At 48.4% G+C, this 24,784-nt stretch overlaps 1 protein-coding gene across 6 annotated transcripts in view; it reads left to right on the top strand.

Moving 5' to 3' along the window:
• ZNF618 (zinc finger protein 618) overlaps nucleotides 1-24,784 on the top strand; it is a 149,840-nt gene that overhangs the window by 92,885 nt on the left and 32,171 nt on the right. For 3 of the 6 annotated variants that reach the window (XM_061378011.1, XM_061378009.1, XM_061378014.1), the window contains 5 exons: nucleotides 4,092-4,130; nucleotides 17,106-17,189; nucleotides 22,261-22,350; nucleotides 23,704-23,739; nucleotides 24,468-24,545. In XM_061378011.1, coding sequence (XP_061233995.1) covers nucleotides 4,092-4,130; nucleotides 17,106-17,189; nucleotides 22,261-22,350; nucleotides 23,704-23,739; nucleotides 24,468-24,545 — 327 coding nt within the window. The remainder of the gene's footprint in view (nucleotides 1-4,091; nucleotides 4,131-17,105; nucleotides 17,190-22,260; nucleotides 22,351-23,703; nucleotides 23,740-24,467; nucleotides 24,546-24,784) is intronic. The other 3 variants (XM_061378015.1, XM_061378013.1, XM_061378012.1) reach the window with 1 other exon arrangement.

Here is a 24,784-nt window from a genome sequence, read left to right as displayed (position 1 = left end):
ATTCAGGCAGAAACATCTGCTTCTTGTGATTTGCTGAAGGATATACCCCTTCCCCTTGAACAGCCCTCTGCTTTCAGATTCCTTGTGTGGCTCCTGTGTTACTAATGGTCCTTGGCCAAGCTGTGGATTGCTCCTACAGATGGACAGAGCTGGTGGTGCAAAAGGCTCAGCCCATAGGAGAGCAGACAGTAACTGTTGATCTGGATTGGACCTTTGGGGCAAAACAACTGAAAACCCATCTGTCCAGTCAGCCCCACTGTCGCCATTCAGTGACACAACCTGTTTCTCAGGCTGCAAGGTTTGGAAGTCTCAGGTTGTTCTTGCTTTGAACTTATTTTGCTTACTGTTTCTAAGCTGGTTTTTGTAGATCCCGGTGTCCAGCTGGGAGCTGCAGCAGAGGAGCCTGGGCCTTGCAGCTCATGGCCAGCGAGGCAGGAAGGTGGTCACCCTCTGCTCTTGCAGCCCGTCCTCACTGCTTTGCCTTGTGCCACACTTGTTTCCTCTCATCCTTTGAGCTGTTCAGCTCCACATTAAGAGTCTCACACTGGTGATATCATGTTTGCTTTGTAATGATCATTTGGAGCAGAAATTTCCTAGATTTTTATTTACCAACTGCACTTGCCTCCTCATTAGATCTCCATGGCAGAGAAGTTGTGTTGGAGGTGACCTGCGTTCTTTAGATGGATCTTTTTTTCTTGTCTGCCTTCAGAAACGCGTGGTTTCTCATTGGAAAATGGGGCATATTCTGAGTTTCTTGAGCCTCCCCTATGATGCTCAGCATTGGCTGGACAATTTCAGGGACCCACTGATCTCCTGGTAGTTCGCAAGTGCAAAAGGTTGAGGCAGCTCTTGTTCAAGACATGCTGCCTCGCTGGGGCAAGCTCCTTTGAGCTGTGCTCTGAAAGCCAAGATGCAGACTTGGAAAACCCCGTGTAAAGCGTTCTGCAAAGAACCAGAAATGTAGGTGAGAAATTTCTTCCCTACATTTTATCAGGGAAGAAATGAAAAGGTTCGTTCCTTCCCCTCCACCTCCCCACAACACACTGAGAAAGTAATAAAGAAACCCAACAATAAAAAAAAGTTGTGTTGTGGAGCTGAAAGGCTCCTTTGTGGGCTGCTGTGCAGCCCGGCAGGACCGTGGCTCCTTCCTCCCGCAGAGCTGCTGGAGTTCAGCGGGAGCAGAGAGGCTGTGCATTCCCAGTGCTGGTGGAAGGCTCCATCCCCACAAACATTACCGCTTCGCCTACATGCAACCCGGGCCTGAAAAATGTTTTGCTTACAGTGCTTTCTGTTTAGCTGCGTGGGGTTTTTCAAGCCATTGAAAGGTTTGGATTGCCTTCAGGAGTCAGTCAGCTAGAAAGTTGTTTTGTATGGTTGGGTCGTATTTAAGCAATATAAGCAGCAAAACATCTGCATGTTTTGAGTCAGGAAAGTTATTTCACTTCTAGATAACGCACCAAAAAAAAAAAAAAAGGCTGAAATTACTTCATTAGACTTGCAAACAGTAAATTTAAAAACCTCTGGGCTGAGGCCAAGCAGGGGAGATTTTTTTTTTTTACCAGAAGGAGAATTCTTCAGAAAGCCAATGAAAGAAAATAGCAAGGCTCAAGTTTAACCCTCGCAGGATATATCGCCTCTGTCCTAATAATTGGTGGAAGTTCTCTGTTCCCAGATAAGCTTCTCTGGGCTGAATGATGATTTTGCTCCAGTTATTTCCCTCTGTTATTTATTTACATTGCTATTTGCTGCATTGCCTCTGAACCGATTGGCTCTGTGTTACCTTCCCACATGGGGGTGTGAGCCGAGGGCTGGTGTGCCATCATCACTCATGACAGATGCTGAGGGCACTACTGTAGGATTGTGTTCTCTAGGTGAAGTTTCTGCTTGAACCACTTACTTGTTAAAAACTTCTCAAAGCTGTTAAAGTTTTGGATTAATATTTTCCAAGAACGAGGTTCTGCCTGATCCCAACAATATGAAAAGGAAGATGACTCGTTCAAATTGTGAATGTGGAAAAAATGCATTTTCCCAAAGTGGACGTTTTGGGAGTCTCAGTTGGAGCAGTTCTGTGACTGAAACCATTCTGAGGTGAGAAGTTGAAAATTAACTGCGAGATAGCCATTCCTGAGGAGAGCTTGGGCTTCTGAGCTCAAGCAAGTTGGGTTCCATTTCTGTGCTGATATAGAATTTGGGGGGTTCTGAGCTCTCTCTGCTGCATCCCAAGCATCTGTTTTTTTACTGTGTACATTTCCCAGGCTGCGGCAGGTTTTTGTAAGAGCTGCAGAAAGTGGCTTGAGCCACAGGAGTTAACTCGCCTGGTTTCCAGCTTCCCTGCCAGCCTCCCTACTCTCAGTCACTTTTGCAACTTTCTCAGAAATTGGTCTTTTGTTTTAAAGCTGTAATTACTTGGTCTCAGCCCAAAGGTGATTTGGAGTGGGCTGTTAGGGGATTTTTAAGGGTTTCTTTTTTATTCATGAAGACTTTAGTCTGTCTCATGACTAAGAGAATCACCATTTCTTAACACAGTTCTTAACAGCTCCTTAAGCCTTTGTGTGTTGCTTGAATCTTGTTAAGTTTGACCAAAGTACTTTTTAGGCTATTTAGATGACAGAAATGGCCTGGTGCATGTATAGTACATCTCTCTTATGGTTTATTTATGCCCGTTGTCTGTGAATGCCAGGACAGCATTTTGCAGAATTCCATTGTGCCAGAGCTAGGTTTTTCCTTGAGTGATAGGTAGTAATTCAGACAAGTAGCAGCTGTGGAAAAATACAGGGCTTTTTTGACTGTTGAGGTTTTACATATGATGCTGAAGGTTTCTGATCTGGCCCCGCAGTTGATGAATTTGTGCCAAATTAATATCGTTGCCTGGAAAAGTGATCTAATCAGGCAGGTTAATCGAGTAGAAATGTACAAATTCACAAACCCACAATCATTTCTTTGTGTTATTTTTAAGAAATAAGGAAATTAAATGCAAACTGTTCATTACTTAAGGTTGCAGATTTCAAATTCAGAAGTGCTGTGACATTCTGCAGCTGTGGTTTCCAGAGCAATGCAAGCGTGATTCCAAGAGACAGATGTAATATTTTGAAACGTAGTTCTGTTATTAGATAATGTGACATACAGTATATGCAATTTAGGATGAAAATGAAACACTTCAAAACGGCTTGGAAATCCTAATCACTTATGATCCTTGACTTGTAACACTGGGTTTTGTTTTCCAGCTTGCAGCTTTTTCCTGTTGCACTTATTTAGGGTTTGAATATGATCTTTGCTGAGTTCTTCTTGCCGTCCCACGTGTTACAGAGGAGGGAGCTTTTTCTCCCATCTTTTCCCATGTTCGTTTAGGAAGACCGGGATAGAATATCCAAGGGGGTAGGATCTTGTGGCCCATCTCTGGCAGAGGCTTTGCCATCGCTGCAGTGAAGGGAAGACATGGCAGTGGAGCAGGATATTTGCTTTCCTGGGTTGACAGCACTTGTCCAGGCATTGAGCACATGAGCGATTTCGAGTCTTCAGCAGGAGATGATGAAAGCCATGGTCCTGAGCTCCATCGCTGAGTGGGACTGTTGGGGTGTGCCAGGCCGGGCTGTGCTCACCGTGGTCATGGTCCCTCTGCTTGGACATGCACCACCAGCAGCCTGGGGCGGGAGGAGGATGGCAGCTGAGCTGCAGGGAATATCAGGGAGGCAATGCTGCGGTCCCTGACACCCTGCGCCTCTCAAACCCTCTTTAGGGCACCCCGAAGCTCCTCGGAGCAGGGGTAGGGCCATCCCTTTGAACTGTCCCGTTTGGAGTCCAGGCCCCTGTGACAGCGTGGGAAACGAGAGCCCGGTCCTGGAGGCTCTTAAAGGGCCGCGGGCAGCCACGTTTCCACAGACGGGCCTTGAGCGGTCCGGTTCGGAGCCCCCCACGGCCTTTAGCAGCCCGCGCTGCCGGCCCCTGAGGGAGCCGGGGCCTCTTGGCCAAGGCAGCGGCTCCGCTCGGCCGCGCGTCGGGGGTTGTGATAGCAGAGAAGAGCCGCGGCCGGAGGCGGCGAGGCCGGGGCGGAGTCGTCCTTCAGATCTAAGTGCAGCTCTTTCTCTTTGCAGACACTGAAGCTGCCTCAGGTGAAGGAGCCTCACAAGGCAGTAAGTACTCATGGCGCTGGGGGTGCTAACGGGGGACCGGCGTGTGCGGGCACCGTCCCCTCGGGGGATGTAACTGGGGGGGGGGGGGGCTGCGGGGCTGCGGCGCGGCCGGCAGAGGGCGCCCTCTCCGCGGAGATGGCGGCGGGCGGGGAGAGGGCCAGCCGCGGGGCGGCCGTGGGCAGAGCTGGCGGCCCCCGACTGCCTCGGCCCCACAGGGGAGGCGCTGGGTGCTGCCAGCCTCTGCGGTGATGGAGTCTGGTGGCGGTTTAAACCCTAAAGCTGCGGTGTGGGGCAGGGTATCCCTGCCCTGGTAACCCGGAGCGGGTTCAGCCCAGCCCCTCGTCGGGGCTCCAGGGGAGGCAGTGGCAGCCCCTCTGAGGGGGTGATGGGGAACGTGGGGCCAGGCAATTCCCAGTGGTGGGAGAGTGAGAGAACATGGGCATAAAGTGGAAAGAGGAGAGGCTGAGGGTGTGTGGAAGGGAAAGCTTTCCCCCGGGCTGTGGAGCAAGTTGGTCAGAGTGGTTGTGTCTAATGCATCCTTGATGGTTTGCAAGACCAGCCTGGGTAAAGTCCTGAGTAACCAGATCAGCAGGAGGCCAGAGCAGAGCTCAGGCTGGCCTGGGTTTTGCTATGATCGTGTTAGGGGAGAGCCATGGTTCCCATTCGAAAGGTAAGTTACCAACCTTGGTGGTTACAGGAGGCAGCTTGGAAGCACTGAACTTACCCTAGGCGGGTATAAAATGTTATCTCAATAGTAAATAATAATTAGAAAGTCCAGCCTCATTAGAACTGCTGCTGCTTCAGGCCTCTTCTGTCATAGGTGAGCATTGGGGTCAGCAGGGGAGTGTTGGCTTCCTGTCTGCAGAAGGAAGCAGGACTGACTTCACTGCAGGTGAAGAGCCGCAGCCCTGAGCCAGAACACCTCAGCAGCACCCAGCGCCACACAGTGTGCACCCTGTCCTGGTGCTTACTGGGGGGTGATGGGTTCTGCAGTTGGGCCCTGTCTGTTGACCCAGTGACATGGGGTGCTCAGCCCTGTGCAGGGAATGCAAACTCTTTCCCAGGCTCCTGCCCCCCCGTTGTCTCTTTTTCTGTAGGTGCTCTGCTGCTCCATCAGTGTTTTGCTTATCCTGAACCTTTCCGGGCCCATCTCCTGGCCCCCTTGCTCTCAGTTTTGATACTGGGCCCTACTGTGTTCTGGGCTAGGCTGTGTGCATCCTGGGCTTCTTATTTAGGGATTGGACACAGTATCGTATGTGCCAGAAATGTGGTGGTGTTTTTTTTTTCTTTAAGTCAGCTTTTTGGCTTCTTATCTGTTGTGGGAATTAGTTTGGCTGAGAAAGACAGGACAGGGGGAGGTATGAGGAGTTAGAGGGAGAAAAACCAGGAGGGTTCATGCCTGCTCTGTGGGCAGACCCCTAGGTCATTCCAGCCATAGGAGGTTTTCTGTGGATGAAACTGCCTCTTCTGTGGTGCTGGATCTTGGGGAGTGGAGGAGAATGGAAAGGCACAGACAGAACAAGACTCTAGGAGGGACCAGTGATAAGCAGCTGCTTTGTACCAGGCTTCAGGCAAGCCCCCATGGTAGTGGTGGAGATGAAGCAGGGAGCACTAAGAGGCAGGGACTGCTTCCATTTTCATGCAGGGTTGTACCTGTCTCACCCTTTTCCCTGTGCAGGAATCACTAAACCCCCTTTTTACCTGCCACTCTCACTGCTATCCCAAAATATTCTCATCTAACTGAAAGAGCTGGAAGCAAGGCGAAGCCACCAGAGCATGGAAGCGGTGGGTGGTGGGGATGGGGAAGGAAGATCCACCACAGCATCCACCCTGGTGGAGGAGCAGGCTGGGCATGTCACCTGGCTCACAGAGTGAAGGTGAAACTGCTCCACCAGTGCTGCTGTTCTAAGTGCAGATGGTTGTCATTTCCTGGCCGAGTCATCTTCCTCTTCCCCTCCTTGCTGCTGCAGTGAAATAGCTCAGCTGCCTTCTTTCCTCCCTTCTCCTCTGGGGCTGGGTTTGCTCCCTGGCCTACCCTGGCTGCCTCTGCACAGCTCTTCTCCTTTTCCCACTCAATGGCTCTCTTGTTTCCTTGTCAGTCTGTTTGCTCCTCATATATTTTAGGAATTTTGTATTTATCTTTCCTTTCCTGCTATTTTTGCTTTGCCTGCTGCTCCACTGCTATTCCTCTGCGACCCGATTTGGCTGTTTACACCCTTTCTATTACAGATGTCTGTATTGTTCAGATCTCCCTTTGCTATTTCTGTCTTATTGGGAGCCTCTAGGTTCATGGTCTCTGCAGACATGGTTTGCTGCCTTCTTCCAAAATTTCTCTGTATTTAAGGGACACAGCAAGATCTTGTTTTCTCTCATGGGCTTCTCTCCAGGGCATAGACTGCATCCATCCTCAACTGGTGTGGATGAAGAGCTGCCTTGACCAGCAGTGGGTCCTTGACATGCATTTAGCTAACTAGAACTGCAGGGTTTTAAAAGCTCTTCAAGTTTTCTCTATGGTGACTTTTTTTGGGCCAGCTCCACCGTGGTCACATGAAAAGTTGTGGGGAAGGCAACCTTGTGTGTCAAGTGAGGGCACATCTCTGCTGGTGCCTCTGCAGAGCACAGCACGGGCACCTTGGCACGGTCATGGCAGTATCTGAGGTTTGGTGGCAGTTGCTGTGTGGTGCTCCCTGGACTTCCCTGAGTCTTGTTTGCTCTTGGAAGGCAAAGTCTGCATCCTGCCCCGCTGGGTCTGTGAGTGGGGAGTGCTTGGCCTGGTGGGAGGATGAGTTACTGACGTGGTGGGTGAAGCTGTGTTGTGCCATGCCTGCAGGGTTTAGCTGAGAAGGGGCTGCTGTGGGAAGGGCTGGCCTGGCCTTTTTGCTTGGAAAGAAGGGAGCCATGGGGGAGGCTGCGACACCGCTGAGGCCAGTTGTTTGTTTGCTGCCTGCATAGAGGAGACATTGGTGTTTAGACTTTCCAGCTGAGAAGGCACTTTGAAGAGTCCCTTGAGGAATAACTGTTGCACTTGGTTATTTTCAGCCTTTTAGTCTATAGATTGTGTCTCTGGACCTAACCCTTTTTATTCCTTTTTACCCATTCCTGAAGGGACACAGATCTTTGGTGTTGAGGAGGGGATGTGCTCATGGGGACATAGTTGACTGGCTTTGAGAGGTACTTTTCTAGCCTTGGCTCAGGGTCTAAGACCAGAATAACCACATGTAGAGAGAAGAAAACAATGCAACCCACAGTGCTAATGTGCTAATAAAAAGGCTTGTCTAAGTACTACCAACTTTGACAGGGGAGGAGGAAGGGAGGAGAGTCATTTTGAAAGAAGCTTTCTGTGTGATAGTATTCCTAGCCAGGGATGGCAGTTTGACATCAGGGTCACTGGCTCTTCCTGTAGAAGAGGCTGGCCGTCTTTTCTGAGATGCTCATAGAATCATAGAATAGTTAGGGTTGGAAAGAACCTTAAGATCATCAAGTTGCAACCCCCCTGCCATGGACAGGGACACCTTGCACTAAACCATGTCACCCAAGGCTCTGTCCAACCTGGCCTTGAACACTGCCAGGGATGGAGCATTCACAGCTTCCCTGGGCAACCCATTCCAGTGCCTCACCACCCTTACAGTAAAGAACTTCTTCCTTATATCCAATCTAAACTTCCCCTTGTCCAATCACTACAGTCCCTAATGAAGTCTGGAAGTCCTCAGGAAGAAGGTGTTTGGGCTAGATCTGCGCCATCATTCTCCGTGAAAATTCCAGTCATGTTCAGGGGAGGTACAGACTTTGCAAACCCAGCCTCCCTCCTGCTGCTCACATACCACAGGGCATTCCTGGCAATGTGACAGACCTAAAGGAAACCCCTGCAAACAGGGTCCAGAGCAGGGACCATGGGCCAGAGACACTGCTGGGGGAGCATCACCTCTGAGGTGAGCAGGTGCTTGCACAGTGCTGGGTCATGAAGCAGGGTGCCTTCAGTGGGTAGCGTTCAGTGCACGTGTCACAGTTTGGGGACAACAGTTTGCAGAGCAGGGCTGGTGCCAGTGTTGTACCCATGCTCAGCACTTGGACCCATGGCAGTGCCTGTAGCTGGGAGCTGCGGTTGGGTTAGGAAGAGAACCGGGATGGTCTCTGTGCTGGAAGCTTGGCTCTGGTCTCATCCCCAGGAGGCAGAGGGGAGTAGGGGCTTCCACCAGCACAGCCCTTGTCTCCAGAGCCATGGCAGCCTTCGCTGTTTCCAGATCTGTAACTCTGCAGATTATGGATTGTAATATTGAAGCTATTGGAATTCGGTGATATTCCTGTTTTCCTTTCTAGGAACTTACATACACCTCCCATATAGCCGTGACTGGCTTGCACAGCACAGAGTTAGACTGTGAATTTTGTGGTTGCCCATGAAATCTTTATTTCACCTGTCCTTTGTCTTCATGCTCATTACTGCTTTTTGCAATAGTTTCTCTGCTTCTTTGGATCAGCCTAGGGCAAAATTACAGTTACTCTGGCAACTTAATACGGCACTTGCTTAATTTCAGCTACCAGTGACCTTTTAGTACCTGTTTTCAAAATAGCAAATAATGCTACAAGTCTATAGTAATTCTAAGCCTTTTCGTAGATGGGCCTCGGATCACTTCCAGAGCAGTTGGTATTCTGCAGACAGGCCAGGAAGCCACAGGATGGGAGGAAAGAGACTTGCCAGAGGCAACCAGCGGGCAAGTGGCAAAGGAAGAAAGCACAAGTGTCCAGGCTTTGCAGCCCAGTCCCTGTCTGTGGGGTGCAGTCTTGCACTGTTGGATTCATGTCTGTGCCCTGTGGAAGGAAACAGAAAACAAATGCACAGGAAAATGGGAAGGGAAAAGTTGCTAAAAGCTGAAGGTTTCTAAAGTACAGCTGGTGTATTAACTTCATGTGTGTCTGGTTTGCTATTAGAGACTTAGTAAGTGTTCCTCTTCTTGGGGAGAAGTCCTGACCCTGATGATGATTAGTACTGTGAGGAAGAATCTTGCCATTCCTGGAAATCTGACATAAAATGTTGCTGAAAGTGGGAAGGCTCAGAAACAGACGATGTCAGGAGCCTTGAATTCATCTCCAGTGTACCAGTTGGATTGGCTGAGTTCAGGGAAGGTTGCTGATAGTGTGGTTTGTTCTGTTCTTTTGCCCTGCTTTTGGAGGACCATGACAAACAAGTTGTAGTCTAAAAGCAGGTAGTACTCACGGACAGTACTAGCTATGAGTGTGAAGCTTGCTCTGTTAGGCTGAGCAATGCCACCAGCCAGTTACTCTGTGACAGGCAAGAAGACAAAACAGCCTCACTGAAACAAGCCAGTTCCCAGTGGTGGTGCAGTTTGTTACTATGGCAATTCAGTGGCAGCTCCTGGAAGACCACTAATGGTTGTTTTCTGGTAGATCTCCTGCTTTTGTGTACATGCAGTTCCGTTCAGGGCAAAGCTGGATTTTGTGCTGTTCCTGGAAAGCAGACCTGTGCGGTGCTGCCAGCAGGTTACTGCTGCCCAGCTCTTCAGTGGACTCCATCATCTGGGAGATCCCTGGGAGCCCAGAGTACAAATCCTGTATGCAAGCTCAGACCAGCCTTGGCCTGGCAGCTCCTGACAGCCTCCTTCACTTGTGCCTTAGATCCTAACATCAGTGGGAGCAACTTCCATAGCACATTTAAGCTGGCTGTGGCCAGCTGCATGGATTGAAAACTCCTGGGCCAGATCCCATGGAATCCCCAGAATGACCCCAAGTAGCACGGCCTGGTTTTCCTTCGTCTCTATTGTCCTTTCTGTTGTGTTGGAGCCTCTTCTCCCTGTTAGCAAATGACTGAAATTGAAATGGAATTAAGAATCAGTAGTACCATTTCACAGGTGATGACATGCACCAGGTTTCAGACCATCCTCTTGTGTTATCAGGTTGCAGCAGGGGCACAAAGTGGTCTTGGGGTCCTGTGTCATAATGTAATGTCACCTCCACATGCCCCCATGAGCAGCTCTTCCCAGACCATTGTGGTGTGAAGTTTTTCTGGAGGGGGTGGGAAGTTCTGGCACTAAAGAGTGTCCTGGCTGAATGTCTCCTGGGAGGAGGCAGGGCCTGCTCCATGTTGCCCTTTGAAGAGGACAGAGAAGTAACTGTGTTCACCAGGAAAATACTGATTTACCAGAGCCCTTGGTGGTCTCGTGACTGGGCACTGGAGAAGGGGCTGTGGGAAGTAGCAGAACCATGGATGAGCACCAGTCACAGGGTCTGAGGCAACGCTGTGGACAGCAGCAGTACAGATGGAAGCGGGGCTACGTCGAAGCCGTGTTCAGCAGTGTCATACCCCACACTGGAGCCCCTGTTGTGGCCCCAGGCAGGACCCACCTGTGGAGTGGTGGTGGTAGCTGGCAGAGCACAACCACAGAGCTGAGCCCTGTGGCAGAAGCTCCCATGCCCTGCAGCTCCCTCTGATCTCCCACTGACAAAGGCAAATTTCAGCCCTGCTTTACTGAGGGCAAAAGGAAGGCAGGAATGCACAGTCTGCTGCAGTGCCACAGAGTTAAAAATAACTGCTCTTAAGGATAGATCTTTATAAAAGAGGCACTAAAATGATCCTCGGAAGAGGTACTGCAGTCCCTGGTATGTATGTGATGAAGCAGGCAGGACAACCCATTCTCTCTTGGGTTTTGACTGGCTGGGTGCTGTCACCATCCCTGGCTCAGAGCGTGACTCCGAGCTCAGGCTTTGCTGCAGCCTAGAGGGAAGCACATGGCTGTGGTGCAGTGGAGCTGACTGCTGGGACATTGCCAGCACATCCAGCATTCTCATGCTGAAGTTCCCACATTGTGGCAGAGTTTTCTGGTGGGTGTCTTAGGATGTCTGAGTCATTTCTCTTTGCCAGATTTTCAGTCCCTCTGATAGATGTAGCGAAGCAGCAAAGAGCTGGGTCCACTGTACTTGGGCCACAGCAACTCCAGGCCTGGGAAGAGTGGCTGGAAAGCTGGCTGTGGAAAAGGACCTGGGGTTGCTGATTGACAGAGCTGAACATGAGCAGCTTGTGCCCAGGAAGCCAAGAGGCCACCAGCGTCCTAGCCTGTATCAGCACCAGTGTGGCAGCAGGGCCACAGTGTTCACAAACCATGTACATGAGATTCTCAGTGCCATGGGTCAGTGGTGGCCTTGGCAGTGCACACACATCTTTTGAAAATGAAATACAACTGCTGTCATAGGATCTGGGAGCTTTGTTTTCTCCTTCCTCATTCATAGCAGTGTCATACTTGCTTATTGTGTGCTAGGTGGTAGCTGGGTGCTGGCCTAAGATGGGACATTCAGTGGTGGGGGGACACTTTCATGTGGGTCTGAGGAGGTTGTAGGCTGTGAACAGAATGTTTTTCTTTCCAGTTCCTCAGCCAAATGCATTCAAACCATCACCTGAATACAGGCCAGTGACCGCAAGGAGCCTGTGTCTCCACTGGGTGACATTATTTCTTTACAAGGCAAAGAAGAAAATGGCAATATATTTTTTTTTTCCAAACTGGAACACACAGTAAATATTTCACAACCCCATAAATAAGAAATGATGGGTTTGATCTTTTAAAAACATTTTCCCCTTTGGGCTCTGATGAGCATGAGGAGGTTCAGCTGAAGAGGGAGTTTCTTTGCAAAAGCAGTGTAAGGTTAGGAGCTGGATGTGGGCCGGGCTGTGCTGTGCCAGCATTAGCTGAGGAGGGGCAGTGATAATGCTTTGCATGTGCAAAACCAGTTTGAGGGTTGTGAATTTAAACCATGAGATCAATATATTCAAAGTTAAGGTTTTCTTGCCTTTTTCATGGACCTTCCACATACAGGGTATGGTGATGTCAAGGCTAGGCTCTGACTAATGAGGGACAGGTCTGGAAGTGGTTCACTGGTGTGAATTTAGGGTTCAGGGAGAACCTTTAGCATCAGCATTTCTCCATTAATTTTAAGTCTTCAGATTTGCAGCTTTACTGTTTCCTCAAAGTAAGTTTTTTAGCTTTTACTTTTTGGGGGGTTCCAGAGCAGCAAATGGCAAGTTCCACTGTTGTGCTTGATAAAACTTCCAATGCCTTATGCAGTTAAAACCCAGCTGTGAATGCTCTGTGTGTGAGCACACCCACGTGCACACACCACAGTGAACCATTAGTCATTTACCAGTCGTGATTAGTTTTTCCAATGTTCTTACTTAATAATTCTCTTGTTCCTTGGGGAGAGCAATAAAAATGGATTTTATTTTTATAATGCACTTGCATTTTAAGTAGGTAAAGTCTCTTTAGACTCCCATTTGCTGAACAAGTAGATGAATATGTTTGTCTTCAAATTTAAATGACCAGTGGGCTGAGACCAAGAATGATAAGTTTTGGTGCAGGAAGAGAACATTAAGAAAATAATAGGAATTTAGTTATGGGATTTACAGTGTGAAGAAGTTTGGACCTTAACACCCGAGATACGTTCCTTCAGTGCGGGAGTTGTTGTCTTTCACAAAAGCACATTTCTTTGCAGCTCTGGGGTCATTCATTCTTCCCTGGAACAAGACCTTTTTGATAAGGTGCAGTGCTGTCCGTTGCGCCTTAACACACAGGTTGCTCCTGGCTTGCTCCTACATTCTACTTTTCCAAGACCCTCACAAGACTGGAATAGGAGAGAGTTTGTCTCTGGATTCTCAGGTTTCCTGTGACACAGGGGAGATCTATTCCCTTCGCCTTTCTCAGCTGGGGTTTGTTAGTTCTCACCCAGCACCTTCACATCAACGTCTATTCTTTTGAGGCTGGGTGAAGTAGGTAACAGTTCCTGGACCTTGGTTTTAATAGGGTCGATTTGAAGTTGCTCTTCTGACATAACTGTTACACTAAGGGCTTTTTCTGGATGTTCTCACTTTGGGAGTCTTGCTTCATAACCGCATCAGATGTGCTCAGAGGTGTAATGTACACATGGTCATGCTGGAGGTGTTGGTGTTCGTGCAAGTCCTGCAGTTCCCTAGCTCTGGAGAGGAGCAGTTTCTCTGTATGCAGTTTTAATCCAAGGTTTTAGAGAGGGAGACTTGCAAGTTGTCTATAAATCTATGATTTTCACATGATCTTACACAGTAAATTGCTGATACACCCATAAAAATGAAATTTCCATCCCTTTCCCATATACTGACCAAATAAACCACATTTACAGACATCTGGATGTTAATACTTGGCAGCAGATCTCTTATGGAGCTCCTAGGCAGGAAAATTGATGGAGAAATATATTTATCCAAATAAAAGGGTATATTAATTTTAGTAATCCCAGACTGGCCTAATCATTAGTTTATCTTGACAAAGCCAGAATAGCTTTATTGAAGACAGAAATACACCATGTGTTAGGGATACTCTTTCCATCTTCCAACACAGGCTGAAATTTAGCAACAGAAAAGGTGTTCAAAGAGCAGCACCAGGAGTATTCCTATATATACTGCTATAATAGTATGTTCTTCTTTCAACTGACGCTTTGTCTGTTGAGCTGCTTGTTGGCATTTCAACAACTTTGAACCTGAATAGCACACAAACGGGAAATACTTTCAGCATTTTAAGCATTTAAGTTCTCAGGATTTGCAGAAGGATTTGCATTCTTCTTAAGGATGTTGATAACCAGGAAGGTCAGAGCAGTGTGAGGTTCACCTTTGAAGGCAGCTTCTTTTCAAGCTGAGCAAAAAGGTTTGAGTTCTTGTTTATCTTGGGGGATTGTAGAGGGGAGTGTTCTGCATCCTTTCTACCTTACTTTAATTTGATCTTGTTCTTTACAAAAGTGCTGAGGCGCTGGCACAGGGTGCCCAGAGAAGCTGTGGCTGCCCCATCCCTGGCAGTGTTCAAGGCCAGGTTGGACACAGGGGCTGGGAGCAAGCTGCTCTAGTGGAAGGTGTCCCTGCCCATGGCAGGGGTTGGAGCTGGATGAGCTTTAGCGTCCCTTCAATCCAAATCATTCCATGGTTCTATGATATGTGGAGCCAGGATCTCTTCATCATTGCTGCTCAGTCATTTCACCGTCACTTTTCCTTTCCACTTTGGAAACTAGGCAGTGATATTCCATGTGAGTGAGAGAGACGGATGAGTAGGAAAAACTCAATATGAGGTTTGCTTTTCCTTTATGAAACTCTCAGGGCTACATCCTTTAAAGAGTTGTGAAGCAGGGAAGTAGTGTGTTCCCAGCCAAACCATTTTGATTCCAAAAGGAGGTTAAAATAAAATGCCCTTTATTGTGTATTGTGTGTAACTATCAGTGTGGCTCAGCTGAGCTTTTCACTGAAGACTGAGATTCAGCATCCTGATTGATATAAAAGACATACCTTCCAACATCAGCAAGTTGGGTGTGTATGATATACCTCTTTGTTTAATTATGCAAGGTTGATGCTGTTCATTGTGAAATTGCAGTTGTAGCACCTTAATATCCTCTTTTCTTTAATTTACATTTAGTTACAATCTGAATAAAAAAGAATCAACCACTCCCTTGAAGTAACAGCAGAATGAAGAAGTATGAAACTAGATCTGCTGGCATTAATTATATTGTTTGGAGTGTCTGAATTTTGTCCTGGAGTCTGAATATCCCGGTTCACAATGCTGGTTTTTAGGATGATCACAAACCACCATAATATTTTTGCTTTAAATAGCTGATGTTTGCTGTCTGTTTGGATTCAACTTTAATATATGATTAACTGGGAGAAGGAAATTCATTGGTGCTGAGAACAGTTAGGAAGTCTTTTTTCTCTCAGCATCCAGTGAGTAGTTTCCAAAGCACCTTTTCCCCATAATTAGTTTGTGATCATAAAATTATTATGGACAAGGGGCTGTCCTTCAGAAATTAATTCAGGGTAGTCCCCTCTGTGTGTAAGTTCCTGCTAGTCTGGCATCAAAGTTCCAAACCTGGAGGGCTTGCATCCAGACCTGGATGGTCTGCATTTAAGTCTCCACTGTGCTGTGGACCTGCCTGAGCAAGTCCAGCGGAGGCCACGGAGCTGCTGCGAGGGCTGGAGCAGCTCTGCTCTGGAGCCAGGCTGAGAGAGCTGGGCTGGGGCAGCCTGGAGAAGAGAAGGCTCCTGAAGGGGAGACCTTAGAGCAGCTCCAGTGCCTAAAGGGGCTGCAGGAAAGCTGGAGAGGGGCTTGGGACAAGGGCCTGTAGGGACAGGCCAAGGGGAATGGCTTGAACCTGCCCGAGGGGAGACTGAGCTGAGCTCTTAGGCAGAAGCTCTTCCCTGTGAGGGTGCTGAGGCGCTGGCACAGGGTGCCCAGAGAAGCTGTGGCTGCCTGTCCTGGGTTCAGCAGTAGCAGTCATTTTTCTCCTCCTTAGTAGCTGGTGCACTGCTGTGTTTTTGACTTTCAGCCTGGGAACAGCACTGGTAATGCCGATGTTTTTAGTTGCTGCTCAGTAATGTTTAGTCTGACCAAGGACTTTCTGAGTCCCATGCTCTGCCAGGGAGGAGGGGAAGCTTGAAGGAAGCAGAAAGAGGACACCTGACCCAAACTAGCCAAAGAGGTATTCCATACCAGAGCATGTCATGCCCAATATAGAAGCTGGGGACAGTTACCCGGAAGGGCTAGATCATTGCTTGGGTCGGGCTGGGTATTGGTTGGCGGGTGGTGAGCCGTTGTATTCTCTTCCCTTGTTATTTCCCTTATCATTATTATTACTGGTGGTAGCAGCAGTGGTCTGTGTTATACCTCAGGTACTGGCCTGTTCTTATCTCAACCCGTGGGAGTTACATTCTTTTGATTCTCCTCCCCATCCCTCCAGGAGCAGGGGGAGGAAAGGTGGGGGCAGTGAGAGAGCAGCTGCGTGGTTCTAGGTTATCAGCTGGGCTTAAACCACGACACTGCCCCATCCCTGGCAGTGCTCAAGGCCAGGTTGGACACAGGGGCTTGGAGCAAGCTGCTCCAGTGGAAGGGGTCCCTGCCCGTGGCAGGGGTTGGAGCTGGATGAGCTTTAAGGTCCCTTCCAGTCCAAACCAGGCTGGGATTCTGTGATTCAGCCTCAATGTGGTTTGGATGATGTATCACAGAATTCATAGAGTTCACTGGCTACCTACTTGAAAGCAGCTTCAAAGTGTTGTAAAGTCAAGTCTGTCCTATAGCTACCAAATACATCTGTAACAGCTCTTCTGAGGAGCTGGGGCTCAGCTCTGAAATGCTTCACCAGGAAACCAAGCACAACCTGTGGCTCTGTGCCCTCTCACCTCCCATTTTCCCCTTTGCCAGCCTGCAGGTGAGCTGACATCTTGCACTATGAAAAACAAATGCTGATTTCAAGGGCTTTGGCTCCTCTGTGAGGGTTTGGGGTGACATTGTTATTGGTTTGGCAGTTTGCAGCCCGAGGAACCTCCTTTGTGAAGCCTGGGAAGCACCATGCTAGGTTAAGGGTTAAGCCAGTGTGTTCCTAGATGTCTCCTGTGTTCCTGAAAAATGCCAAGTGTTTGTGGGAAAGAAGTAAATGATCATGAAATGAGTGATTGTGGAATGGTTTGCCCACAGGGAAAGTTTTTTCCTAACCCCCACTTAGGAGCTGGCTTGTGCCTTTGTGTTGTGAGGGGTTTTGTCCTTTCCAGGTTTCTGGATTTTATTATTATTTGATCCTTATTAATGTAACTCAGGAGAATTTAATCCTCTTACAGGCTTGCTGCTGACTTTGGGCTCAGTCCTGCTCCCTTTTCAAGGAATTTGGCCATTAGACACCTTTAAGTTGAGCTCTGACATCGATTGCAGCTAATTTTACTGGCAGCTCTCTCCTTGACTGTAAATGCAGTTGTAACTTCCGTGCAAGAAAGGTTTGAATGAGGAGTAGATGGAGGTCTGCAGGCAGCAAGTTCTCTGTCTGCAAACTTGCATTCTACCTCTCCCCAGCTGCCAGCCTGGCGTTTAAAAGGAAGCCCCTAAAGATGCCAAAAGCTTGGGTCAAGGGAATTGTCCATGAACCTGCGCGGGGAATATCCTGCTAGCTTAGGAAGCCATAAATATGTTCCTTTCCATCTAGGTGCCCCTCTGGCTGCGGAAAGGGAGAAGAAGCGTCTCTCCAGAGCTGTCTTTGTGCTGCCCTGGGTGGAATCCACAGAAACAAGTGAGGGTCCCAGATGTTCTTTTCCCCCTGCTGTGTTGTAAGGAATCAGTGGCTGCACTCTGGGTCTTTGGGGGCTCTGCTCAGGTAGGCTGTGCTTGGGACACAGCTCCCAAAGGTGTTTCCCCGTGGCAAGTGTGCAGCACATCTCTCAGGACGTGCCAGCCTCTCCTGTTTCTTTAGTTGTGGTGGCTTTGGCTGTTACTGAAGAGTGCTGGAGCTGCTCCTGGTTCCTTCCAGTGAGACATCACAGGAAAGATGACACCTTTTTCATGCTCTGCTGCTGACCAGCTCCAGCCCTCTGGGTTTATCGCCAGCAGGACTCCAACAGGTTTTCAGGAATCAGTGAAGGAATGTGAAACTGAGCAGCAGAGCATCTCATGGACTGTCCTGTGACCCACTGGCCATGGCTGGAGGGATGATGCTGGTACTTCTTGGTCACATAAGCCTTACTCAGAAAGCCTGTTTGGGGGGAGAAACATCACAACCTCATCCAGAGAGATGACAGATAAATGTATTGCAGTGGGCTTTATTGTAAAACATCCACCACCTCCCCTTTCAGAGATGCTGCTGGACTTTATGAACTGTTTGGGAAACCTTGTTTCCCAAGGTGAGCCAGGACTGTGGAATTCCTGAAGTTTATTACTTCCTTTAGTGTAAGGTGCCACTGGGACCATGGAGCAGGACCAGCAGTGCTGTTCAGGCTGCCCTCTCTTTTTAATCTTGCTGCTTTTTCGTTGCCTGGGACCTGGAACGCTGCTGGGTATTAGGAATAATTCAGCATGTTACAATCTGTTTGCATTCAGCAGCTTTGCCCTCCCACATCTGGAGGCTGTCCCTACCAGACAGCTATTTCTGCAGTGCTGTCTGAGAGTCAGGTCACTCAGGATTCAGGAGCATCTGCAAAGTGCCTAGGTGCCATGAGAGCTCCTCTGTCAGGTAGCTTTTGTGACTTCTTCCCTTTGAAAGGTCAGTATGAATTGTGGATGAGGTGAATATTGTTCTTTGCCTTGGAGAATTCCAGAACTAGCTCCCACATTCTGCTGTGTGGAGACCCTATCACACTGGACCCTGAACGGGATGTGCTGCTATCATTGCAGGGAGACCATCTGAATGATGTATGTAACTGTTTCCAGTATGGGTTTCTGGGATGCTGGGCAGAGCTCTTGGAGCCCAGTGGAAACTGGTTTGTACCCCGGTTTTGTGGTTTCAGATTCCTGCACTTGTGAGGGTGGGTTCAGGGATCTGTGTTTTTAGCTTTGATACAGAAGTCCCAGCCTTTCATTAGATTGCTGATTGCTGGCGTTGCCTTCCTGGACTTCTAGAGCAAAATCCGCTTGGGCCCTGGGCCAGATGCCCTAAGGAAAGAAGCCTTTTCTGCCTGCCACTGTTGGGCATGTGTTCTCTGCCCTATTTCCTGCCAAACTGAAGTGCATGCAGGGTGCTTCAGCAGCTGCCAGTCATTGCTGGAGACAAAAGCAGCACCACAGAGCTCCTGGAGACAGGTAGAAGAGAGCAGCACATTCCCTGTCTTTCACTGGAGGTGCACTGCAAGCAGAGCAGTCAGAAATGCATTCAGATCCCAGGGAGGTGTTTCTTGGGGTACTTGAAAAACCTGCCTCAATCTCAGCATGTTAGTCCTTTATATCTGAGGAGTTGCCTTGTAACAAGGCTGCTGGTGGCCTTTCTTCCTAGTAAGAGGTGATGCTGATGTATGTGTGTGGGTTTCACAAGATTAAATGTGACCTGACTACATATATAACATTACTCCTTAGACCTCTTCTGCAGTCACTGTTCCCCTTGGAATGATTCATGAGCATGAAGGAGGAATGATATTTACTGGAGGCTGGCTTTTAACTAAACATCTTTTAAGCACATCAGGAAGAATTCTTCCCTGTGAGGGTGCTGAGACGCTGGCACAGGGTGCCCAGAGAAGCTGTGGCTGCCCCATCCCTGGCAGTGTTCAAGGCCAGGTTGGACACAGGGGCTTGGAGCAAGCTGCTCTAGTGGAAGGTGTCCCTGCCCATGGCAGAGGGTTGGAACTGGGTGAGCTTTCAGGTCCCTCCAACCCAAACCAGGCTGGGATTCTGTGATTCTGAAACTCTGGGTTTGCAGCAGGGTAATCCAATGGTTGCTCAGCTTGCAGCAGGAATGTGTTCTGCACGACAACAGAATGTTCTGCAGGCAACAGCCTGAATATGAGTAAGGGACAGCACTAAACCTTTGTGCTAGTGGGCTTAGTTGTATCTTTCCCTATACTTTCCCTGAAATCCTAATAGTACCTGTTTGTATCTTCCTGGTTTGGTGGAGCTGCACAGTGTTAATGTCTGCCTGGTGATAGGAGAGTTCTCTGAGTAGATTTGCTTAAGCAGCGTTAGTTTGGCTCTGTCTGGTGCCATCTGTTCAGATGTTCAGGGGTGGGGAGTTTGCAGTGGGCTTGCAGGCACCCCTGACTGTTTGGTGTCCCTTGTAGCTCTTCCCATTGACAGCTCTTTTCTTACATACCCTGGGGATGCTGTCCCAGCTGGAGTCTACCTTGGTAGTTAAAACCAGAGCAGGAGAAGTGGTAGTGCACAGGCTAATGCTGCTAAGTGAGTTTCTTGCTAAGACCAGCACTGGAAGCATTGGATGCTGTCAGCAAAGGCAGCTTTATTGGGTAAGAAGTCTGGCACTGGGCTGCAGCCCTGGAAGAAGCTGGTGTTCAGAGAGGGGGAAGCTGCACATGGGCAGTCCCCTGGGACTTCCTGAATTCTCTGTAAACCTGAGCCTTGGCAGCCTTTGCTGAGGTTTATCTCCTTGAAATTGCTGAGGAAGAGATTAGTGCCAGTACCAGCTAGAACAAATTCTTGCTTAGTCCTAAGGACTGGTTTCACTAGAACCTCTGGAGGTCATTTTTCCTCTGAGAAAACACTTCCCTAACAAACCAAGCAAAGCTCTGTTGGGGTATGCTGTTGCACTTGTCATGTTTTCATTTCCCCACGCTGCCCAGGGAGGATGTGATCATACCTAGCACATGTACTCTGCTCCTGACAGTGAGATTCCCACCATCATTCCTGGGTTACAGACACTACACCCAGCCACGCCTGTTTGTGATGTGCCTCTAGCATTCAGTTTTCTTCTGTTCTAGCAAATCACCTTATTTATTGAGCACTTTTACTCCAAATTAAGGCCATAATAGTTTTCTTCCTCCAGTTCATCTACTGCTGGCTCATTACACTTCAGACAGGAGGCTGGCTTGTGTCTTGGGGACAGGATGCCCAGTGATGTGGGGCTGATTACTGATGACATGATAAGAATTTTCTCTGCTAATAATTGGGTTTTTTTTGCAACAGATACACAGCTCTTCACTCATGATCATTACAGACTCTTTGTTGTTAGAAAGGGTCTAGGGCACATTGAGAACCTCAGCGCTGTTGTATGACCACAGAAGGAGACTACATAAGATAATGAAACATAGTTAAATGTGACCCACCAGTGCTTTCATCACTTGAATGTTCTCACAGTCATGTTTTGCTGCTTCTGCTCTTCCTTAAGCGCTGGCTGAAGCAGCAGTTCCTTTTCATCTCCATATACGTGCCTGAGCTCTGTCTTGCTTGTTCAGCCTAGACTTTTAAAACTCCCTTAGGTTTAGCTCAGCACTGCTGTGCTCTGATTAAGATACAAATAGTTTCTGGTAGCAGGGGTAAAGTTCCAGTGCCCACCTATTTAATAGTTGACATTTTTCTCTTATAGATATCTATAGCTTCTACTTTCCTTCTGCCCAGCAGAATAAAGGGCAGGAGGTGATTCTCTGATGAATGTTGAAACCCCATGTGCTGAGGGACTGCAGTGTGAGCCCAAGTGAGTACAGACTTACAAGGCATAGCAGCTTAAAAGAGTTATTTCTTTCAAAACTAAAAAGATTAAGAAGTAAAATGAAAGCTTAATGTGCATACTCTGGTGTGTTTGAACACGGTATGGAGGAGGTAGAAACAAGGCTTTAACTTTGCTAATGGCATTAAAACATGAATACAAACAGCTGAGCTGCTGCAGGGAGCTCAATGGCACGCAGCTCAGCTGCTGCGTACCTCCTAGCCTGCTCCTGCAGAGAAGTAAACCACATTCATTTCCAGATCCTTTGTGGCTACACAAGCTGATGCGTTTCACTTGGATTGCAGTGGGCTGGTAACACACAACCCATCAGCTACTGCAGCTGGCTGACAAGACAGTGCTGCAGGTTGTGGTGGGGTGACTGCTTAGGGCTGTCAGGTTGTACCCCAACACGTGTGTCAGACATCGGAAGATGGAGAAATCCCACTATGCTGACAAGTGAAACTTTCCTCTTACCCTGATCCAATAGCTGAGCCAAAGACATTCACTGTCCCCAGAATTCATGAGCATCTTGAGCTTTTCTGCATCTCTTTCCCTTCCAGCTGTGGTGAAGGGGGCTGTTGTCTGTGGGGTGAAGGGAGATGTCTACGGCACAAACATAGATGAAACCAGTCTCTGCCAGTCCGCCAGTCCTCCTGTTCACTGAGCAGCTTACCCATATTGTGTGGTTTGGATTGCTGGTTTGTTCTCTGGGTTTAGTTTGTTACATGTCCATACAGGATCTTGGATGCAGTTAGTAACCAGTAAGCAGCAGCAATGAGAACCAAGTGTGGAGTTGAGCATGCGGGCACATCCAGTCCATGCTGTAGTTGGCATATTAAGACTTTCACTTCTAACAGCTTGTATCTTGACTCTGTCTTTAGTTCTCTCAGTTTGTCCCCATCCTGACAAGCACTTGCTTACTGTAGCCTTGGAGCTTCCAAAGGAGGTTTCAGCTGCTCTGTGTCTTCACTGCTCTGAGGGCTTCTGGAAGCTGCACTAGAGAACAGAGCTGCCTCGGTAGGACATAACAAATCAGAATATGCCATAGAATGTGGGACATGCAGGGGATGTTCTGTAGCAGTGGTGGTCTCTGTGCCTTAGAGATTTGACAGAAGCATGTGGGGATGAGTGTAAGTGCATGGCGGTGTCTGGCTGAGCAGCATTGTCTGGAGTGCTGCCTTTCACCTCAGTTTCTAAAGTCACTGTTTTCTTCTTTCTACAGACAATTTTAGGTACACATGTGACATTTGTGGGAAAAAATACAAATATTATAGCTGCTTCCAAGAGCACAGAGACCTGCATGCCGTGGATGGTGAGTACTGTTTTGACACCCAAACTAGAAGGAGAAGTCAGTGGGGAAGCAAAAGATGGTTCTGCAGGACTGTGTGACCTGTGATGTGCAGGACATTGCACTGCATGGCTCTTGCTTTGGTCAGTGGAGGCACAGTCCACGAGCACTGCAGGAGGACTTCACTGGGCTTGATTCAGTTTGTGTGCATCAAAATAACACCCTCTGCTGGGACCTGTGGTCCTTGCAGTCTGTGTGGAGGTTCATGGTTAGGATGTCTGTGCGGGGACTGAGTACCTCAGGTTGTCAGTCTGGCTACTTACTGGGCAAGAGTTGGTCGCCTTTTGGTTTCCACAGGATTGTTCCCAACATCTTCCCTGTGAGAAACCACATTGCAGAGTTGAGAAGTGTTTCGTTCCTGTTAATCACTGTGGTAGTGAACTGATGCAGTTGGCAGTGGACCTCACAGGCCAGTTTTTCCTCCGTGGATGTAGATGTGGCCAAGGGCTGGTGACACTCGGACAGAAGCAGACACCCTCCTCCAGAAGCAGTTTTTCTTTGGGGAAGATAGAAGCAACAACATACTTTGGCCTGCCCCCTGCTTTGTGAGCATCTAAAGGTCTCAACTGAGAACCCGCAGATACTCCAGGCTCTCACTGTGTATGCTGCATGCCTGTTAGTTCTGCTTCTCACTTGGCTAAAGGGGGGCCCTGGCAGAGTTATGGAGAGAGGCTGCCTGGAAAGCAGTAGGTTTTGGATAGCTGGATATCTCAGACAAGCAAGTGGCTTTGCACAGTACATGGTGTCCAGAAAAATGGCTGGGTTTAACTGGAATGTGTGGCCATCTGAACATGCTGTAAGAACAGCCAGTGTTCTCTTGCAGTGCACCACTGCACTTCCTTTCCTCCCATGGGCAGCCAAAATTCAATTGCTGGCCCTGCAAGTCACTGTGAGATCTGTCTGCTTCTGTCAGAAGCATGTCTTCATAGTTACGGTTCAGGAAGCTCTGCTTAGGGTTACAGGAGGGCTTTGAAGAGCTTCACTTGTGTCCTGCAAGGACAGTCTCAGTTCCTCAAGGGGCTGTTGTAGCAAACACAAGTGGGAGGCAGCCGTGCATCAGAACTTCACATGAGGTCCTGTCAGTGTAAGATAAGAGCAAAGGCCTTGTGCATCTCTGTGTGTTAGGGCTGGGCATGCTCAAATAGTTCTGTGTGGATGCTGCTGGGAAGAGGAGGGACTGGGGCACAAAGCCTGGTTTATTCTGATGGGGCTGAAACATGCTGAAGTGGTGCGTGAAATGCAGGAAGAAAACAAGGCCATTTCAGAGGATTTAATTTCTGTTTTGTTTCTTCCCCTCCTTCTTCTATTCTGTGTTAGTTTTTAGTGTGGAAGGGGCCCCAGAAAACCGGGCAGGTAAGCAGAGCTCCTTCATGCGCTTTATTTCACAAACCTTTCCAAGCATTCAGTTGTTCAGGCACAGCAGGTCCATTTCTACACTTGTAAGGGAGTTGTGTCACTGCTTGCAGCAGGAGAGGGAGCATCCTCTCTCCCTTCCCCAGTGTACAGCCAGTAGGTTGCTGCCCAGCCCTAGTAGATACCAGGCTTTTTTTGTATGTACAATTGATCAGGTTCTAAAATCCAAAGAAAAAGGTGGTTTATGTCTTCAGTGATTAAGTGAATTGTTCAAGGCATAAATGAAATTATTTGATAAAATGGGATGGGTTCTGATTTGTTGTTTGCTGTGCTGTTAGATGGTAGGAAGTCATTGGCTAGTATTTGTTAGCTGACTTGCTTGCAGACTGCATTACCACTTCAGACAATATAACATCATTAGACAGGTGATGCACTGGAAGAAGATCAGAAAGTATGGATCAGGCTTTGCGATGTGTTTGTTCAGTCTTCTCTGTATTAAACATTATATATCTACAAGGCATGTTACTGGGCTGGGAGCAGGGTAATCCTGGGGCACCTGAGGAGAGACAAGTCAGTGAGAGGGGTCATTTGGTTTATAATTTCTGTCTTGAACTCTTGTTACAGATGGAAATGTCATTACAGATGCAGGAGCATTCAGTGCCCGTGTAGCTGTAGAAGGAAAACCTGAGAGTATTGTCAGCTCTCTTCCTGGTTCTGTTCTCTTGCAGACCCCTATGACCAGGCTGTCATAGCAGCAGATGAAGTGAAGGAGGAGGAGCCGGAACCGTTCCAGAAGATTGGTCCAAGTATGAGTTATCCTACAGCTTCAAATGTGAAAGAGAAAGTGCAAGCGTTTCAAACTGGGCATTAGCTGGAGAACCTCTAGGAGAACCATACAGCACTGCATTCACAGAGGTGGTGGCACCTCAGGGGTGCTGCTTTCAGCAGGGGTTAGGGCTTGTGTAGGGTCAAATCAATCCCAAACACCAACAGCCTTGGCGCTATGAAACACAGCTTGACAGAGCAGCTGTGGCTTCCCCATCCC

The sequence above is a fragment of the Neopsephotus bourkii genome, unplaced genomic scaffold, assembly GCF_033783945.1.
Source record: "Neopsephotus bourkii isolate Nb327-2 ecotype Australia unplaced genomic scaffold, CSIRO-AGI_Nbou_v1 NB_1761, whole genome shotgun sequence".
In the NCBI taxonomy this organism is placed as follows: domain Eukaryota; kingdom Metazoa; phylum Chordata; class Aves; order Psittaciformes; family Psittacidae; genus Neopsephotus; species Neopsephotus bourkii.
This window is presented reverse-complemented; position numbering and strand designations above follow the sequence as displayed.